Here is an 18,546-nt window from a genome sequence, read left to right on the forward strand (position 1 = left end):
TAGGAATTTCTATGTCCTAAGATTTCTTGTTTGTATGGTTTTGAGCTTAAATTACCTGACTGGTTAGGTCATGGTGTCAGGTTTTTCCAAAAATTACACATCAAAATTATGCAGCCTTACTTTGGCCAAATGTCAAGGCAGCACTGCATATATCTTTCATGGATACATTATGGGCAATTCCATAATGCATTGTGAAGAATGGAGCCAAGAGAAAAGTTGATTATAAATATACTTGTATTCCAATCAATACCAAAAGTTATCAATAAAAATGGTTAAATATAAATAAAAACGGACTATTTCACCCAATAGTTGTGTGTGCTATATATTGTTGTGCTTATAAGAGTATCAAGTCATTAACTTAGCCACTTCATTTGGAATCAATTGTAACTCGATTCTATCGTGTGCTGCAAGCAAGGAGTGTTATCTGTGTGATGTGCATGAGTGACTGTTGAGAGAGTTGCTACCTATGTAAAACATCCAAATCAGCTATTTCCTATAAGTGGTCTATGTAGACAGCAGACAGAAATGCAGCTTACTAGGTTTTGAAACAAAGCCTATTTGTCTAATTAAACCAAAGCTTTTAGAACTGAGATGGTACGCATGTTCATTGATAAAACTGTAGACAGAAACAGTATCACTGCAAAAACCAGCCATTTAATTAGCTGACTCCCAAATAAGCATAATAAGAAAAAACAAAACAAAATGGAAGATGGTGACATCCAGGTAACAGCAAGAGTACAACAGCAAGAATACAAGAGGACATTTAAGGACTAGATACAGCAAGTACCAATATGATGTCTACTTATTAAGTGTTCATAAGACGTTTCATTCAGTGACCAATGACATTCTCCAGATAAAAGATCTAGGTTGTTATCTAAAGTTTCCAAGCAGCCAGTCTGGTAACATGGCCCCTTCTACAGGTAGCAACCTAATTAGCTGTGATGATGAGGTTTTCATTGTCCTGTTTGCTCACTGATATAGAGGAGAAAGAGTTTCATGTTCTTGATCTGTGTCGTCTGTGAAAGAATAGAGGAGAAAATATTGGTCCAAATACACACAAAAGGTGCACTTGTCAGTGATTCAGTTTCAGTATAAATGGTACATATGGCCAAAAAGCTTACCTGTGTTTTAGTAGTTGATCATACGCTTGACGGCTTCAAAGCACTTCCACTTGTCAGGGATGTAGAAGGGCTCAAAGATGTGCGGGAAAGGAGTGTCATAACCACACACTCTGCTGATGGGCGCCTCCAAGTTCAGGAAACATTCCTCCTGCAGAGAATAGATTTGGTCGTATTACTCTTTTGGTACCAGTTTGATACAAATAAATGCTACTGTATTTAGCCATACAATCAAAGCACTTTGTCATGCTTTTTGAAAATGAACTAAAGAACATGACTTGGGTATGGAGGAACAAAGACAGGGCAAAATAAAAAGGTTACAAGTATTACACTGTGGTCTAACAAGGTGTGACGCGATAATGCTAACAAGATTGCTTCTTGTTTCTATGGACTCCTTTCACAGTTCAATTACATATTTCAGCTTTAAATTAGCAGGCGAAATCAACCATACTAGTCAACACTGCTGCAATGGAGTTTATGGCATCACTACACAACCTTTCCTGACATCCCCAGGATTATTGAAAACTAAAGCAGAAAAGGGGTACAAATTCATGTATGGACGACATCTGTTCAATAAAGCACAACAGTGCCCGCCCACTTTTTAAGTTGTCTCTGTTCCAGAAGTATTTTTCACATTAATCAAATAATAAAACCAACCAGCTCTGAGGTGAACATTGCAAACTCTGATTTGAAGCAAAAAAGTATTTGAAAATACAAGACCATGTACTGACAGTCTAACGAGGGAATTAACTACAATCCCATGAAGCATTGTGAATGACGTATTCGAATTAAAAACAATGGAAAAATATAAAACTATTGATTTAACCTGTTCAAATCTGTGGACCCGCCGGAGGGTTCAAAAGAGGGCGCTATATCACGAAATAATTTACACTTAAAATAATCAAGTCCCAGTATAAATAAGTCAGGCATATGTAGTATTTATTGAATGCTTAGAATCTGAACTTTTCATAGATAATCACTTCAGCATTTATGATATTTAAAATAACAAAATAAAAGGCCTTAAAACATCCTTGTCGCAAATAAGCGCCACTAAATGGTTATGTGACTGTATAGTTTATTTTGTTGCCCTAATACCACAGTATGAAAGATTTTCCAAAGAATCACAAAGTGAAATATGATATGTCTAAGTATTCAAATATAAACATCTCTTTTATGTGTCGATCACTGCTGCTGTAAGCCCCAAATACCTTTATATCTGCTTTTATCTTGGGCAGTTCTCTAAAAAATGAGCCATTGTTTACTTGTCTGTGAGCATGCTTGTGTGAATAATCCAATGTTACATCTTTTTTTTTTCTCCTCTTTTCTCTCTAATTTGGAATGTCCAATTCCCAATGCACTCTAAATCCTCGTGGTGGCGTAGTGACTCGCCTCAATCTGGGTGGCGGAGGATGAATCTCAGTTGCCTCCGTGTCTAAGACTGTCAATCCGCGCATCTTATCACGTGGCTTGTTGAGCGCGTTACCACGGAGACATAGAGCGTGAGGAGGCTTCACGCTATTCTCTGCGGCATCCATGCACAACTCACCATGTGCCCCACCGAGAGCGAGGACCACACATTATAGCGACCTCAAGGAGGTTAACCCAACGTGACTCTACCCACCCTAGCAACCGGGCCAATTTGGTTGCTTAGGAGACCTGGCTGGAGTCACTCAGCACGCCCTGGATTCGAACTCAAGACTCCAGGGGTGGTAGTCAGAATCAATACATCTTGGATATCCAGAACAAAATATGCAATCCCGCAGGAATGGCATGCTAAACAAATCATCAGAAATATATGTTATCGACTTCTAATGCGGATAAATAAAATGTTAAACATCATTGCAAAGGGGAGAATCTCAGTTTTCTAATGACTAGATTGAGCATCTAGAAACAATGAGTGTGGTGCTTGAACTGAAAATTAGATTGAATGTCTATGGACGAGCACATTTGCGAGGGCTAAAATGGCTTAACAAAATGTGGGGTCTGAAAAAATTAGACCAATTTTTGACAGTTAGCCCACAGTATGTGTAAATGGTGAGCTTTTAAATTTGAGTGTGAAAAATCGCTAGCAGCGGTCCAAAAATGCTCCCAAGTTGAAGAGGTTAAAGTTGTTGATTATAATTATAAAAAAAAAAAAAGAAAAAAAAAAAAGTATTTTCATTTTATTGCAAAATATTCAGACATTTACAAATACATAAGTAGTTTGAAAGTGTAAGCAGACTGATTCGATTGCGTCATTCACAGTGCATTGTGGGTGCGGTCACTGAAGAGCTCTTTTGACGTGCTTTGTTGGCCGTGATTCTCTGATTGGTGGATCTCTCTTCAGGATTATTGGTAGTGTAGTTCTTCACCAGGAATTCTTATATTAAATGATTTTTAAGCAATGTAGTTGAAATAAAGTGGACTGATGGTTTCAACAGAAGCATATACCATCAATTAACAACCTCAGAGCTCAAGGTAGGTCTGTCTTTAATAGTTTAAAAGTCATTGTTTAGTTTTTTCAAACTTCTTTTTTTTATTTTTTTTATTTAACACAACTGGAGTACAAAAGACACAAACAAAACAACAATAGTGAAAAAAAAAAAAAAAAACACATAGCTCAGAAATACACAAATGTCGCAGGCATTTGTCAGAACTGCAGAGCATGGATCTGTATATAGCACTCCAACCCACTGAACAAAATGGTCACCTAGGCCAAATTTCTCCAAAGCGTAAAAAAGATAGGACCATTTAAAGTGGTCAAACGCCTTCTCTGCATCCAAAGAGAGGACAAGCCCATCTATGGATTTTCGTTTAAAAGCCTGAATAACATTCAGGAGGCATCTAATATTGTTTAAAGAATTCCTTCCCTGTATAAATCCTGTTTGATCAACTCCAATAATAGCTGGCACAACTTGGCAGGTTATTTTCAAGGTGCAAAGCTAAAATTTTGGAAAGCAATTTCCGATCAACATTTAATAAAGCAGTTGGTCTATATGAAGAACACAAATCAAGGCTTTTACCTTTTTTTAGTATAAGAGAAATGTTACCTTCTTTAAGGGTCATAGGTAGTTCTTTAACAACAAAAGAATAATTAAACACATCAAGCAACGGATCAACAAGCAAATCTTGAAACTCTTTAAAACACTCACAGCAAAACCCAGCCGTCCTGGTGACTTTCCGTTTTTTTAGACCAATAATAGTGTTAATAATCTGTTGTCTAGTAATTGGGCCTTTAAGAGCATCTTTGGAGATTAATCTGGGTGAAAAAAATCATCCATTTGTTTAAGATGGTCCCCTGTTTGTTCAGATGAATATAGATTCATTTAAAATTCCTTGAAAGTCTTGTTAATATTTCTATTATCATGAAAACTATTGTTGTCTGAATCAACAATAGTCGCAATAAATTGGGATGTTACACTTTGTTTTGCAAGATATGGTAGATACTTCCCCAACTTATCTCCATGCTCATAAAATCTCTGTCTGATTATCTTATTTAATTCTCTGCATCCACAGTATGGAGACAATCTAAGGCCGATCTTATTGCCTGTAACTCCTTTAATAAGTCTGCTGAAGGAGAACGGTTATACATTTTTTCTTTATCAAATAACTCGGTCTCCAAAGCCCTCTGATTTGTCATTCTTTGATGTTTAATAGAGGAAGAATATGAAATAATTAGCCCTCTTGCATAAGCTGTACAGGCTTCCCATAATAATGATGGATTATTTATAGATAATGAATTAATAGAGAGAAAGGATTTAAATTCAGAGGAGAAGTAATCTAAGGCACTGTCCCTAAGAGTCATAGTACTAAGTCTCCACTGTCTAGACCGCTCCACCAGGCTCCTAAGTAGTAAATCCATGGTCATACTAGCATGATCTGTAAGTGAAATACTTTGTATGTTAGAAGATGCAACTAAATGTAGGTCAGTTTTAGGAAGAAAAAAGTAATCTAATCTAGATTGACAGCAACAGGAAGCAGAAAAATAGGAGTATATTCTTTATCCAAAGGATAAATATTTCTCCATACATCAACCAAACCAAGATCCTTGCAAATGGCCTGAAGAGACCTGGCCTGAGTATTAAGAGGAGCAGAACTATGTGGGTATCTGTCCATCAATGGATTCATCACGCAATTGATATCTCCACACACAATCATCAAATCCGCTGACATGACAGAAAGGTCCACAAACACTTCAGTAATAAAGTCAGATGGATGAGCTGGAGAATAATACATGTTTAGTATGGAAATAATCTGTCCCTGTAACGTACCCTTAATTATAACATAATGACCATCACTATCTTTAACACAGCTTGAAACTTTAAAAGGCAAAGTACGTTTGATGAGGATAGCAACACCCCTACTTCTGGACGTAAATGATGAAAAATAAACCTGTCCAAAAATACCCTGTTGTAGTTTTACATTTTCTGCATCATTCAAATGAGTCTCTTGCAGAAGGGCAATATCAATATAACCTTTTTTCAAGAAAGTATTTTTCTCCATTTTACAGGGTTACAAATGTGTGTTTTAAAATTCTGAGCAATACAACAAAATATAAAGAACAAAAGAAACTGCTTGTATCAAAACACAAAAAACTACATGAGGGAATGAACATGCTAAACGTACAGGGGAAACTATTCACTTTCTCTTCTTCGGCAAGCCTCCACCTGCCCACCCAAACCCAGCTCACACACCTAAACATAGGATAAACACAAATCACCCTTTACACCCAGCAACATGCCACTCTTTCACTCAGCGAGTTGTAAGACAATGAACAATTTTTAGTGATAATACTACGTATCATCAGATCAGCTGACGTAGACTCAAACCTGTAACAAAATAATAAAAATGATCAAAACATTATGCACAATTTGTTTACACACCCAACAACTGTCTGTAATGATTTGAGAGTCTAGCCAAGATTTTTTTGTGATTAACATTTTTATTAATTTTCAAAACAAAGAAAAACAAAACATATATACAATGATTCAACATTAACTCCCACTACTTCCCCTCCCCAATCAAGAACCCCACCCGACCCCAAACGAACATCCCAGTGGTCTTACATAAGTACACACATATACAGAGAATAAAATAATAAATAAATAAATAAATATATATATATATATATACACACACACACACACACACACACACACACACACACATATATACACATACATATACATACACATATACATACAAATACATACACATACACCTATAATAAACATACAACTCTAAACTATACCTCTCTCTCCACAGACCCATTGCGAGAGCCCCCCAAAAACGTCAAATATCTACCCCAATTCCCAATAAAAGAATCCCATATCCCCAGCCTTCTACATGTTACCTCTTCGAAGGCTGCCACCCTTCCCATCTCCTCGCACCACTCCTGAATTGAGGGTGCTCCCACCGACTTCCAACCCCTTAAAACAATCTGCCTGCCTATCATCGCACTGGTGAGGACCCAATTGTTTATGTATTTGTCACCTACGTCGATGACTGCCCCATCACCCAAAACACAGAGTCTGGGGCAAAACGAAATCTGAATGCCCAACACGTCACACAGAACACTCTGTACCTTCAACCAAAATTCCTGAATCTCAGCACACCACCAAAAAACATGGGCCGTGTCTCCTTCCTCTGATTGGCATCGCCAGCAGGTGGGTGTGTCTTTAAGACCAAGCCTATACAATTTAGAGGGGGTCCAATAGAACTAATGTAAAATTTTGAATTGTATAAGGCGCACCCTTGCATCTCTCAATCCTAGCCCATTCTCTCTCCTCCAATTCCAGTTTAAATCTTTCTCCCATAATCTCTTGAGAGTGGTTGAGACTCTGTCCCCCAGACTCTAAATTAATAAGGAGTAATACACTGATGCCTCATGGCCCTTTCCAAAAGCAGAAATCACCTCTCCTAGAGTATCTGCTGCTTTAGGGGGGGTGTATGCTATTCCCAAAAATAGTACAGAGCAAATGGCGTAACTGAAGATACCTAAAAAACTGAGATCTGTGGATCCCAAAATATTGAACCAGATTTTCAAAGGATCTCATCACACCGCTCATAAAGATCACCGAGTTAATTAACCCCCCTTGCAATCCACTCTGACCAACAAAAAGGGGACTTATTAATGCATAGTTTGGGGTTTAGCCATATGCTCGAGGCAACATTTAGATAAATGTCTGAATTAAACACTCTGGAGACTTTTGTCCATACTGAGTGCAAATGTGAAATAATGGGGTGTGATTTAACTTCCATCTAAATAATGGGGTGTGATTTAACTTCTTTTTGGGTAGGCCTAGCCCACCTTTGTCAATCAGCCTATGTAATTTATTGAAATGTAGTCTGGGGCATTTACCACTCCAAATGAAAGACTTCGCTATGCTATCAAATTGCTTTAAATAAGAGAGGGGGACATCTACCGGGAGAGACTGTAGCAAGCAGTTACATTTTGGAATACAGTTCATTTTAATAACATTAACCTTCCCAATCATCAATAAATGTAATGAAGCCCATCTGTCTACATCACTCTAAAACCGTTTTATTAAAGGGTCAAAATTAACTCTGGCTAAATCAGACAAATTTGTTGGGAATAAAATGCCCAAATACTTAATACCCTGTTTGGGCCACTGGAAGGTGCCTGGCTGGAAGGCCGTTACTGGACAGTACGCTGTCAAAGCCAAAGCTTCGGATTTAGACCAGATGACTTTGTATCCTGAGAACTTGGAAAAGGAATTAATAATTCTGTGGAGGCAAGGCATAGATCTAGTGGGGTCAGAGACGAATAATAAAATATCATCTGCATAAAGCAGAAGCTTCTGCGCCACACCTCCTGCCACCACCCCTGGAAAATCATCCTCCTTTCTTATCGCGGCTGCTAATGGTTTCAGGGCAAGACAGAACAATAATGGGGAAAGAGGGCAACCCTGACGGGTGCCCCTATCCAGAGTAAAATAATCTGAAATTAATCCATTTGTTTGTACCACTGCGACAGGGTGTCTATAAAGTAACTTGATCCAACCAATAAACGTACTCCTGAACCCATACATTTCCAAAATCTTAAAAAGATAATCCCATTCTATCATATCAAACGCCTTCTCAGCATCAAGTGAGATGGCAGCGACCGGAGTCTGATCATTCACCACTTACCACATGATATTGATGAAACGCCTAATGTTGTCAGAAGAGCTACGGCCCCGAATAAACCCCACCTGATCTATATGTATAAGAGATGTCATAACTTTACTTAATCGGTTAGCCAAAATTTTTACATCTAGCTGGATCATGGAAATTGGATGGTAACTTTTACACTCGCTTGGATCTTTGTCCTTTTTAAGAATCAGACTGATCCGGGCTTGTGTCATGGTTGGCGGAAGCTTTCCATTCTTTAATGATTCAGTATAAACTTCTAACAAAAGTGGAGCCAGTTCTGTAGCATAAGATCTAAAAAATTCAGCAGCAAAACCATCTGGCCCCAGAGCCTTGCCTGTAGGAAAGGACTTAATTACCTCGTCAAGTTCCTCCAGGGTTATCTCAAAATCAAGAGAGTTTTTTGCTCATTCATCAGTTTAGGGAGTTCTAATGGTTCCACAAATTTTCTAATATCTTCATCAGTAGATGAAGATGTGGAACAATAGAGATCAAGATAGAATTCTTTAAAGGCATTATTAATATCAATGGCTGAGGTAAATATTTCACCACCAGCAGATTTAACTGAGGGAATGGTAGAAAAAGACTCTCTCTGCTTTATATATCTAACCAAAAGCTTCCCTGCTTTGTCCCCTGACTCAAAGTATGACTGTCTTGCCCTGAACAACCAAAACTCCACTTTCCACAACAAAATAGTATTATATCTGTATTTCAATCGGGTCAATTCTCTGAGACCATCAGACAACATTCGCCGCTTCAGCCTCTGCACTTTTAATATTTCCTTCCAACTCCACAAGTTCTCGTGCTTTGGATTTTTTGATGAATGAGGCATACTGTATGATCCGACCCCTAAGAACCGCCTTAAGTGCCTCCCAAGCCACGCCCACAGAGGATACTGAGGACCAGTTGGTCTCCATATAAACATTGATTTCAGTCTTTAACATTTGTTGGAAATCAGGATTTTGCAAAAGGGATACATTAAGCGGCAACTATATGATTTCTTTTTCTCTGTATGTGGCAACATCTCTAAGTTCACCAGGGCGTGATCTGAGACTAAGATATTTCCAATTGAGCAATCAACAACAGATGAAATGAGGGACTTAGATTTATATATATATATATATATATATATATATATATATATAAAAAATCTATTCTAGAATAAATCTTCTGAACTGATGAAAAAAATGTATAATCCCTACCAGATGGGTTCAAAAGTCGCCAGATCTACAAGACCAAGATTTTTACAGATCTTGTGAAGCGTCAGTGTTGCTCTAGGGGGTTTACACACTTTTGCTTCACTATGATCAAGGACTGAGTCCATCACAAGATTAAAGTCTCCTCCCAATATTATGTCATGAGAGATGCCAGCAGCTTGCAATATCCCTTCAAGATCTATAAAAAAGCCCTGATCACAGCGTTAGGTGCGTAAATATTAGCCAAAATCAACCTTTGCCCCTGAATTTCTCCTAAAACAACAATAACTCTTCCTTCTGTTTAAGACATTTGAATTGTAGATGTTTATTAATCAATATAATAACTCCCCTGCTCTTCCTTGAGCCAGCACTAAAGAAAACATGTCCACCCCATATCTTACCAAATTTTTCAGCTTCCTGCGGTGAAAGATGCATTTCTTGAAGAAAGACTATATCATATTTCTTACGTTTAAGAGAAATAACCTTCCTTTTTGAAGAAACATCAAATGGTTTACTCCAATGTATTTATAAAGGAGAGTGCCTGTTTTGGACAAGTAAATACTTTGCAACCATTCTTCGTTTCTATTCTCAGTTTGGCCGGAAACATCAATGCAAAGGCGATCTTCTGTTGGTCTAAAAGTTTCTTACATTCCTTGAACCAATCGCGTTTCTCTCTTGTCGAATTCGCAAAGTCCGGGAACAAGAAAATATTATGGTTCTTCCAAGAAAGCTTCCCTTTACTCGCCTGGTGCAACATGAGATCTTTATCGGATGATCTCAGAAATTTGGCCAGAATGGATCGAGGCCTATCTCCCTCAGCACATCTGCGAGCAGGGACTCTGTTATGTTGAGCAGACTCGGGAAAAGCTCGTCCAGGAATTTCACCATATCTCTGCCCTCTTCGTGCTCAGGAATTCCAACAATTCCTATGTTATTCCTTCGGCTCATATTTTCGAAATATTTCAGTTTTTCCGAAATTAATTCCAAATCTGTTTTGGACGCGGGCTGATTAACGGATAATTCCCTTTCCAATGACTCAAGATAATCAATTTGTTTTTCAACTTCTGTTACTCTTGTAAACAATTCAGAGAATTTTGTTTCCACCGCCGTAATTGATCAACGTATTACAGCGAGATCCTCCAAGTCAACAAGAACCTTCGTCAACATCACCGACATGTTGGACAACTGAAGTTGAATATCTTCTCCCGACGTGCCGTCCAAATAGAGTCCCCGGCTCGCAGTCCCGTCAGAGGGCTCAGCTTGAACACGTAAGTGTCTTTTAATGTCTCCAGAGTCTGAGGATTTTGACTTCTTTGCCATGTTTACCTCAAAGAGCAAGTATGTAACTGGGTGTATCGAATCACACCGGATCACAACATGAAAATAATTAAAAAACTAGCAAAGTTTGAAGAGCTCGTGTCTCACACGTCTATCTCTCGCATGGCGTCATGTGAACCCAGAGTCTAGCCAAGATTGTCAATAAATGTGCCGGCCGCCTACGGTGTTAGAAACTGCTTCTCTGTCCCATTCACAGACAGCTTCAGGGTTGCAAGATAGAGCAGGGTGTATCTTATCTTCATATTCTTTAGTCGGTTCTTGACCTCATCTAAAGCCTTGTATTTCTTAACCACCATCGCAGAATGAATAGTCATTGAAAAAAGATATACTTGGTCCTGAATCAGTGCTCAGACCAGGATTTGTGCCGATATGATGAGCTGCGGTCAACACACACTGCTTGTCCACGAAGTTATGGAACTTCATGATAACGGGTCTGGGACATTGTTTGGGTCCAGGTTTTGGCACCAAGGAGCGATGGGCACAATCGAGTTTGATCCTTCTGTAAGGCAAACCAACAAGGTGCAAATTACATCTACGCCCACGATTCTCCAATTCATCAATGTGCTCTGACATTTTGCTCATTTTCTTTTGTAGATCTGCGACCTTAGTTTGCAAGGAATCTCTCCACACTGGCGATTCATTTTTCCACCTGCCCAACTCGTTCCACCAATGCCTGAAATTGGATTGTTTGTTGACTTATCGCAGCTAGAACAGTGTCCACCTTTGCATCTATAACCTTTGTGATGTTTTTGGTTAATCTGTCCATAGCCCGAGTAAAAATTGAGTCAGAACTCTCTTCCTCGCAGATATTAGTGTTCATGTCTTCCACATTAGCATCTTGCTCACCATCACCTTTAGCATAACTCTTTGATGAAATCTTCTTAGATCTGGGTATTTTGTCTGATCCTTTAGAGAAGTTGTGATCTAGAGACATTGTACAGCAACTGCCAAAATACGTAGAATAAATTCGCTGAGTGAATGCGTAAATCTGACGGGTATTTGAACTGTTGTCACCGGAGCTCCCTAAAAAAACGTGTCAACTCTATGATGCCATATTGATTCCCCCTTGATTCGCCTATGGAGAAAATTAATGGGATGTTTACTTCCGGAACCAGACTGTTGCGCTCTGTTGTGATATAAAAGTGTAGCCCCACTCACAGTGAAACCTTATTGGTCTAGAATTCTGCTCCACAAAACTGTAAGTTAAACATCAAACATGTTCTGATTGGCTCTGATTGTGTGGCATCTCAGAGCATTTTTGCTGGAAACTTGTCACCTTGTGCCTGGTTAGGAAACCAGGAAGTGTGTCAGTATTATGGGTTTTGTAGTATAGTACTGCTGCTCTATTTGAAGAGCTGTAATTAAGGTATAAAGCCAAAACACAGGAGCTGAGCAAATCCAATTTCACATGACTAAATGCTTCTCTTATCTTCATTAAAGACACTGAGCCATGGATAGTTCAAGAAAAGCTTAGACGGGCCTATAGATCTTATTCACAGTAGCGCCATGCTTTATTTTAGACAGGGATGAAAACAAGGCTGTGAGGGATAAATGTACATCTCTTCATTGGGTTGTAATGTTGTTTTAACTGTTTTTCATTGTTCCGTGGCCAAAACCTATTTCCCAAAAAATTTCAGTAGACAACAAACTCCAGAAAGCACATACTATGGGAATTTACAGCTTTATACAGTGCATGCAATTAAAGAGACTAAGTCAGTACCCCACAGCCTTATTTTCATTCACGTCCAAAATCAAATATGATGCTGCAGTGAATAAGGAATATAGTTCCACTCATACAAAGCTAACCTTGAAATCTACTGACTAGATAGATTTAAGCTCCGACTGAAGGGATAGTTCACCCAAAAATGAATATTCTGTCATTATTTACTCATCCTCATGTCATTCCAAACCCAAATGCTTATATTTTATCCAAAAAAACACAAAAAAGCGAAATATTCATTAGAAAAAAATCTTGACATATGCACTAGCTCTTGGCATGTTCATGAGAGATGTAGTCATATCCAATTGAGTCAGATCTTATCAATGAATCAGTTGATCCGGTTCACAAAACCGGTCTGAAATTTTTTTTTTACAAACCGACTGATCTGGTTCACAAGTTCAACTCACTGAATCAATAAACCAGTGTGGTTAACAGCACAATGGAGAGGAAGGTTATCAATAAACAACAATTTAAATTTCTGTCTGTTCCTTACACAAAACTATCAGTGATGGGCAGGAGCTTCGCTACAAATAGCAAAGCTATTAGCTTAACTACATTTCTGGCTTCCTGTTCCGGTTGCTACCGGCACACTGCACGAGTCTGTGTTTGTAGCTTGCTAGCCTGCTTAGCATTGCTTATTCTTCTTATACGTTCATCGTTTTATCCTTTGCCATTTTACTGTTTCAACTGTGTGTATTTTACAGCGCTCACCCGTTTTCTGTCTTTTTTCTTTCTTTTCTCCGCTTGTCTACATCTCACATCTCAACTACATGGATTTGTTTTCTCCACTGTGTTTAACAGATTATTGCATCAATATCAAACCTCTGCTGATCAGGAACCCCATCGAACCACATCGATCTCAAACCCTCGCCGCTCAAGAACAACCATAACAACAACAACAACAAACAATTGCAATAAATCATGGCATCCGCTTGTGTTATTTCTTCCTGCACTGCATGCCACATGTTTACTATAACTTCTTCCGTCAGCAGTGAGGGATTTACATGAGATAAATGTAAGGAATTAGTCAGGTTGACGGAGAAGATGATTGAGTTAGAGACACGCGTTCGAACGCTAGTGGAGATCAGTGAGAAAGAGAAGCCGGTAGATACTGTTTCGGATGCAGGTAGTACAGGGAGCAACACACACACTTTTGTCACGGCTGTAGAGCCCCAACAGCAGGGCGTTTAGGTGAAGTCTCGGCAGCATACTCTCCCGTTCCTGTTAGGGTTTCCAATTGATTTTCATATATTTTTATAATATATAGTATCTAATATCTAATAGATACTATATACTATAATATAATGCATTATCAGGGTTGGGGAGAAACGGAATATATTTAACGGGATTACATATTTAAAATACAAAATATAAGTAACTGTATTCCACTACAGTTACAATTTAAATCATTGGTAATTAGAATACAGTTACATTCAAAAAGTATTTTGATTACTGAAGAGATTACTCTGCATTTTATTGTCATTTGTTTCATTTAATATTTAGTCCTTTCAGATGGAAAACATTTATACATATAAATGATGCGATCCAAAGTGCATCTGAACAGCGGTGAAACACTTTCTTATGATGTGTTACATTCATACGAGCAGACAGAGAAGTAAGTTTGAAGTAAGTTTGGAGCACAAGAAATAGAAGTAAACCTTGTGTAAATTGTCAGCTTTATGCTAAGCTAAAATGCCATTTCTAGCCATTTTACATGCACATGTTACCAGACACGATCATATTTTTTTATCAAGAACATTCACGTTGGATCATAATTTCTTCTTTTCTAGTAAGACCTTTGATATTAGGGCAAAAATCATATTCTTGATAATAATTTTTGTATTGTTTTCCTGTAAAAATATCTAAAAATCCTTAAAAAAAAAGATCAATTTGATTGATCTTGTTTTAGAAACAACACTGCATAAGATATTTAGGTTTTTTCAGAGAATGTATTTTTAACATGTGTATTTTGTCTTACTGTACTGGCAGAGTTTTTATAGTCAAAACAAGTGAAAAAAATCTACCAGTGCTGAAGAAGTAATCCAAAGTATTTAGAATACGTTACTGACCTTGAGCAATCTAACGGAATACATTACAAATGACATTTTACAGCATGTATTCTGTAATCTGTAGTGGAATACATCAAAAGTAACCCTCCCAACCCTGTGCATTGTTAAATTAAATATAATAAAAATAATGAATAAAAATAATGAAATGAAATCAGAATTAGCATTATTGCCAAGTATGCTTACACATACAAGAAATTGGTCTTGGTGACAGGAGCTTCCAGTGCACAACAATACAATATAGCAACAAGACAGAGATAATAATAAAAAATAGATAAAAATTGAATAAAATAAAAATTGAATAGAAAAGAAAGTATATATAAAATACACAATAAGACATATATACATACACACACACACACACACACACACACACACACACACACACACAACCGGTCAAAAGTTTTGAAACACTTACTCATTCTTTATTATCATTTTTTTTTTTTTTTTTTCACATTTTAGAATAATAGTAAAGTGATCAAAACTATGGAATAACATAAATGGAACTATGGGAATTATGTTGTGACTAAACAGAATCCAAAATAAATCAAAACTGTGTTATATTTTAGCATCTTCATAGTACTCACCCTTTGCCTAGAATTTTCAGACATGTACTCTTGACATTTTCTCAACCAACTTCTTGAGGTATCACCCTGGGATGCTTTTTAAACAGTACTGAAGGAGTTCCCATCTATGTTGGGCACTTATTGGCTGCTTTTCTTTGTTATTTGGTCCAAGTCATCAATTTCAAAACCTTTTTTTTGTTTTTATAAATTAAATTTTAGTTTTATAATGAAATAAATTAATATGGTGGCACAATTATATTTTTGTCTACAAAACTAATTTCAAGTTTCTTCCAAACTGTCCTTTGTAGTCTTCTGATGTCTGATTTCATAGCTGAACCAAACCAGACAGTTATTGAAGTGCAGAGGACAGACTCAATGATTGCTAAGTAGAACTGTAGCAGCAGCGCCTGTGGCAGGTTGAACTTCCTTAACTGGTGAAGAAGTACAACCTCTGCTGGGCCTTTTTCACAATGGAGTCAATGTGGGTCTCCCACTTCAGGTCCTGTGAGATGGTAGTGCCCAGGAACCTGAATGACTCTACTGCTGCCACAGTGCTGTTTAGAATGGTGAGGGGAGTCAGTGTCTGGGTGTTCCTCCTAAAGTCCACAATCATCTCCACCGTTTTGAGTGTGCTCCAGGTTGCTCAATCATCAGTTTAGGGAGTTCTAATGGTTCCACAAAGTTTCTGATATCTTCATCAGTAGACGAAGACGTGAAACTATAAAGATCAAGATAGAATTATTTAAAGGCATTATTAATATCAATGGCCAAGGTAAAAATTTCACCACTAGCAGATTTCACTGAGGGAATGGTAGAAAAAGATTCTCTCTGCTTTATGTATCTAGCCAAAAGCTTCCCTGCTTTGTCCCCTGACTCAAAGTATGACTGTCTTGCCCTGAATAGCCAAAACTCCACCTTCCACGACAAAATAGTATTATATCTGTATTTCAATCGGGTCAATTCTCTGATGCAATCAGACAACATCTGGCGCTTCAGCTCTTCCTCTGCACTTTTAATATTTCCTTCCAACTCCACGAGTTCTCCTGCTTTGGATTTTTTGATGAATGAGGCATGCTGTATGAGCCAACCCCTAAGAACTGCCTTAAGTGCCTCCTAAGCCACGCCCACAGAGGATACTGAGGACCAGTTTGTCTCCATATAAACACTGATTTCAGCCTTTAACATTTGTTGGAATTCAGGATTTTGCCAAAGGGATACATTAAAGTGCCAACTATATGATTTCTTTTTCTCCATATGTGGCAACACCTCTAAACTCACCAGGGTGTGGTCTGAGACTGAGGGACTTAGATATAAAAAATAATCTATTCTAGAATAAATCTTATGGACTGATGAAAAAAATGTATAGTCCCTACCAGATGGGTTCAAAAGTCTCCAAATATCTGTAAGACCAAGATTTTTACACATCCTGTGAAGCATCAATGTTGTTCTAGGGGTCTTACACACTTTTTCTTCACTATGAACAAGGACTGAGTCCATCAAAATATTAAAGTTTCCTCCCAATATTATATCATGAGGGGTGCCAGCGGCTTGCAACATCCCTTCAAGATCTATAAAAAAAAGCCCTGATCATCAACATTAGGTGTGTAAATTTTTAGCCAAAATCAACCTTTGCCCCTGAATTTCTGCTAAAACAATAATGACTCTTCCTAATTTATCTTTAATCTGTTTGAGACAGATGTTTCAAATATTGTAGATGTTTACTTATCAATGTAATGACTCCCCTGCTCTTACTTGAGCCAGCACTAAAGAAAACATGCCTACCCCATATCTTCCCAAATTTTTCAGCTTCCTGCAGGGAAAGATGCGTTTATTGAAAAACCACTATATCATATTTCTTATGTTTAAGAAAATAACCTTCCTTTTTTTATGTGGTGCCTCAACCCATTCAAAATCCACATGGCGAGAGACAGTCCACTCATATTAACATTTGACATTTTGACATGAGAAAAAATAGATTGTGTGTCAAAAATAAAATTATAAAAAGACCACATCCCACATGGTGCAAAAATCAACCCCCAAACTTTCCCCAGAACAAAACAAACAGAAAAAAGAAAAACGTGCGCATTAACCCTGCGCACGACAGCGCCAACCGGCGACTCAATCAGTCCATGTACGCCTACGAGAGCCCCTGCGACAACTTTGCCGTTGGATTGCTCAAGCACCAGAGCTTTTATACCAAAATTTGTAAAACAGAATTTTACAACAGAAGATAATCTATAAAACAAACTCCAGGCAGTAAGTGGAATAAACACACACACACAAAAAAAAAAACATGTAGATTCAACCACTTAACTGTCTTGAAGGTGTGTGCCTCCACAAAACAAGCTCCAGCCGCTAGCAGAACCAGCACAAAAAATAAAAAATAAAAAAATAAAAAATAAAACAAAATAAAAAATAAAAAACGGCCGTTCAGTTCTTCGGGCAGTCAAACTCACTCCAATGTCCTGCAAAAAATATTCCACAAAACCAACCCCAGCCAACAGGAGGCATAAGCACCCAAAACGAGCAGCACAAAACGAAACGAAAAAGGCACCCAGTTTCCTCGGACAGTCAAGAGAATGTTCAGCGAGACAGGTCCACTAGGCGGCAACATGAAAATCACCAAATGGCTTACTCCAATGTCTCTACGGCCATCCTTAGTATCTATTCTCAGTTTGGCCTGAAACATCAGTGCAAATGCGACCTTCCATTGATGTAAGAGTTTCTTGCACTCCTTGAATCGATCACGTTTCTCTCTTGTCGATTTCACAAAGTCTGGGAACAAGAAAATGCTGTGGTTCTTCCAAGAAAGCCTTCCTTTACTCCTTGCCTCACGTAACACGAGATCTTTATCGGATGATCTCAGAAATTTGGCCAGCATTGATCGGGGCCGGTCTCCCTCCACGGATCTGCGAGTTGGGACTCTGTGAGCTCCCTCGATTTCCAGCTTATGGCCTGTTATGTTGAGCACATTCGGAAAGAACTCATCTAGGAATTTCACCATATCTCTGCCTGCCTCATGCTCAGGAATTCCAAAAATTCGGAAGTTGTTTTGTCGATTACGATTCTCCAAATCCACATTTTTCCCAAACACACTGTAAATCTGCCTTGGTCGCTAGCGGATTAGCAGATAATTCCCTCTCCAATGACTCCAGATAATCGAATTTTGTCTCCATGGAAATGATCGATCAACGTATTACAGCCAGATCCTCCAAGTCTGCAACAACCTTCGTCAGCATTACAGACAGATTCATCAATTCACGCCGGACTTCTTTCAGTTCACCGTCTGAATTGAGTCTGGGGCTTTTGGCCTATTTCTCAGGGGCGTCAGCTTGAGCACGTAAGTGTCTTTTAATGTCTCCAGAGCCTGAGGATTTACCATTTTTTGACATATTGTCTTCCTTGAAAAGT

At 38.2% G+C, this 18,546-nt stretch overlaps 1 protein-coding gene across 1 annotated transcript in view; it reads right to left on the bottom strand.

The window, feature by feature from the left end:
- Nucleotides 1-634: 634 nt before the first annotated feature.
- bckdhb (branched chain keto acid dehydrogenase E1 subunit beta) overlaps nt 635-18,546 on the bottom strand; it is a 138,666-nt gene continuing 120,754 nt past the window's right edge. Inside the window, exons 10-11 of the mRNA XM_051721591.1 lie at nt 1,122-1,269; nt 635-1,016 (exon numbers count right to left, since the gene is read on the bottom strand). Of these exons, the coding sequence (XP_051577551.1) occupies nt 1,129-1,269 (141 nt within the window). The 3' untranslated portion in view covers nt 635-1,016; nt 1,122-1,128. The remainder of the gene's footprint in view (nt 1,017-1,121; nt 1,270-18,546) is intronic.

This window comes from Myxocyprinus asiaticus, chromosome 16 (genome assembly GCF_019703515.2).
Source record: "Myxocyprinus asiaticus isolate MX2 ecotype Aquarium Trade chromosome 16, UBuf_Myxa_2, whole genome shotgun sequence".
In the NCBI taxonomy this organism is placed as follows: domain Eukaryota; kingdom Metazoa; phylum Chordata; class Actinopteri; order Cypriniformes; family Catostomidae; genus Myxocyprinus; species Myxocyprinus asiaticus.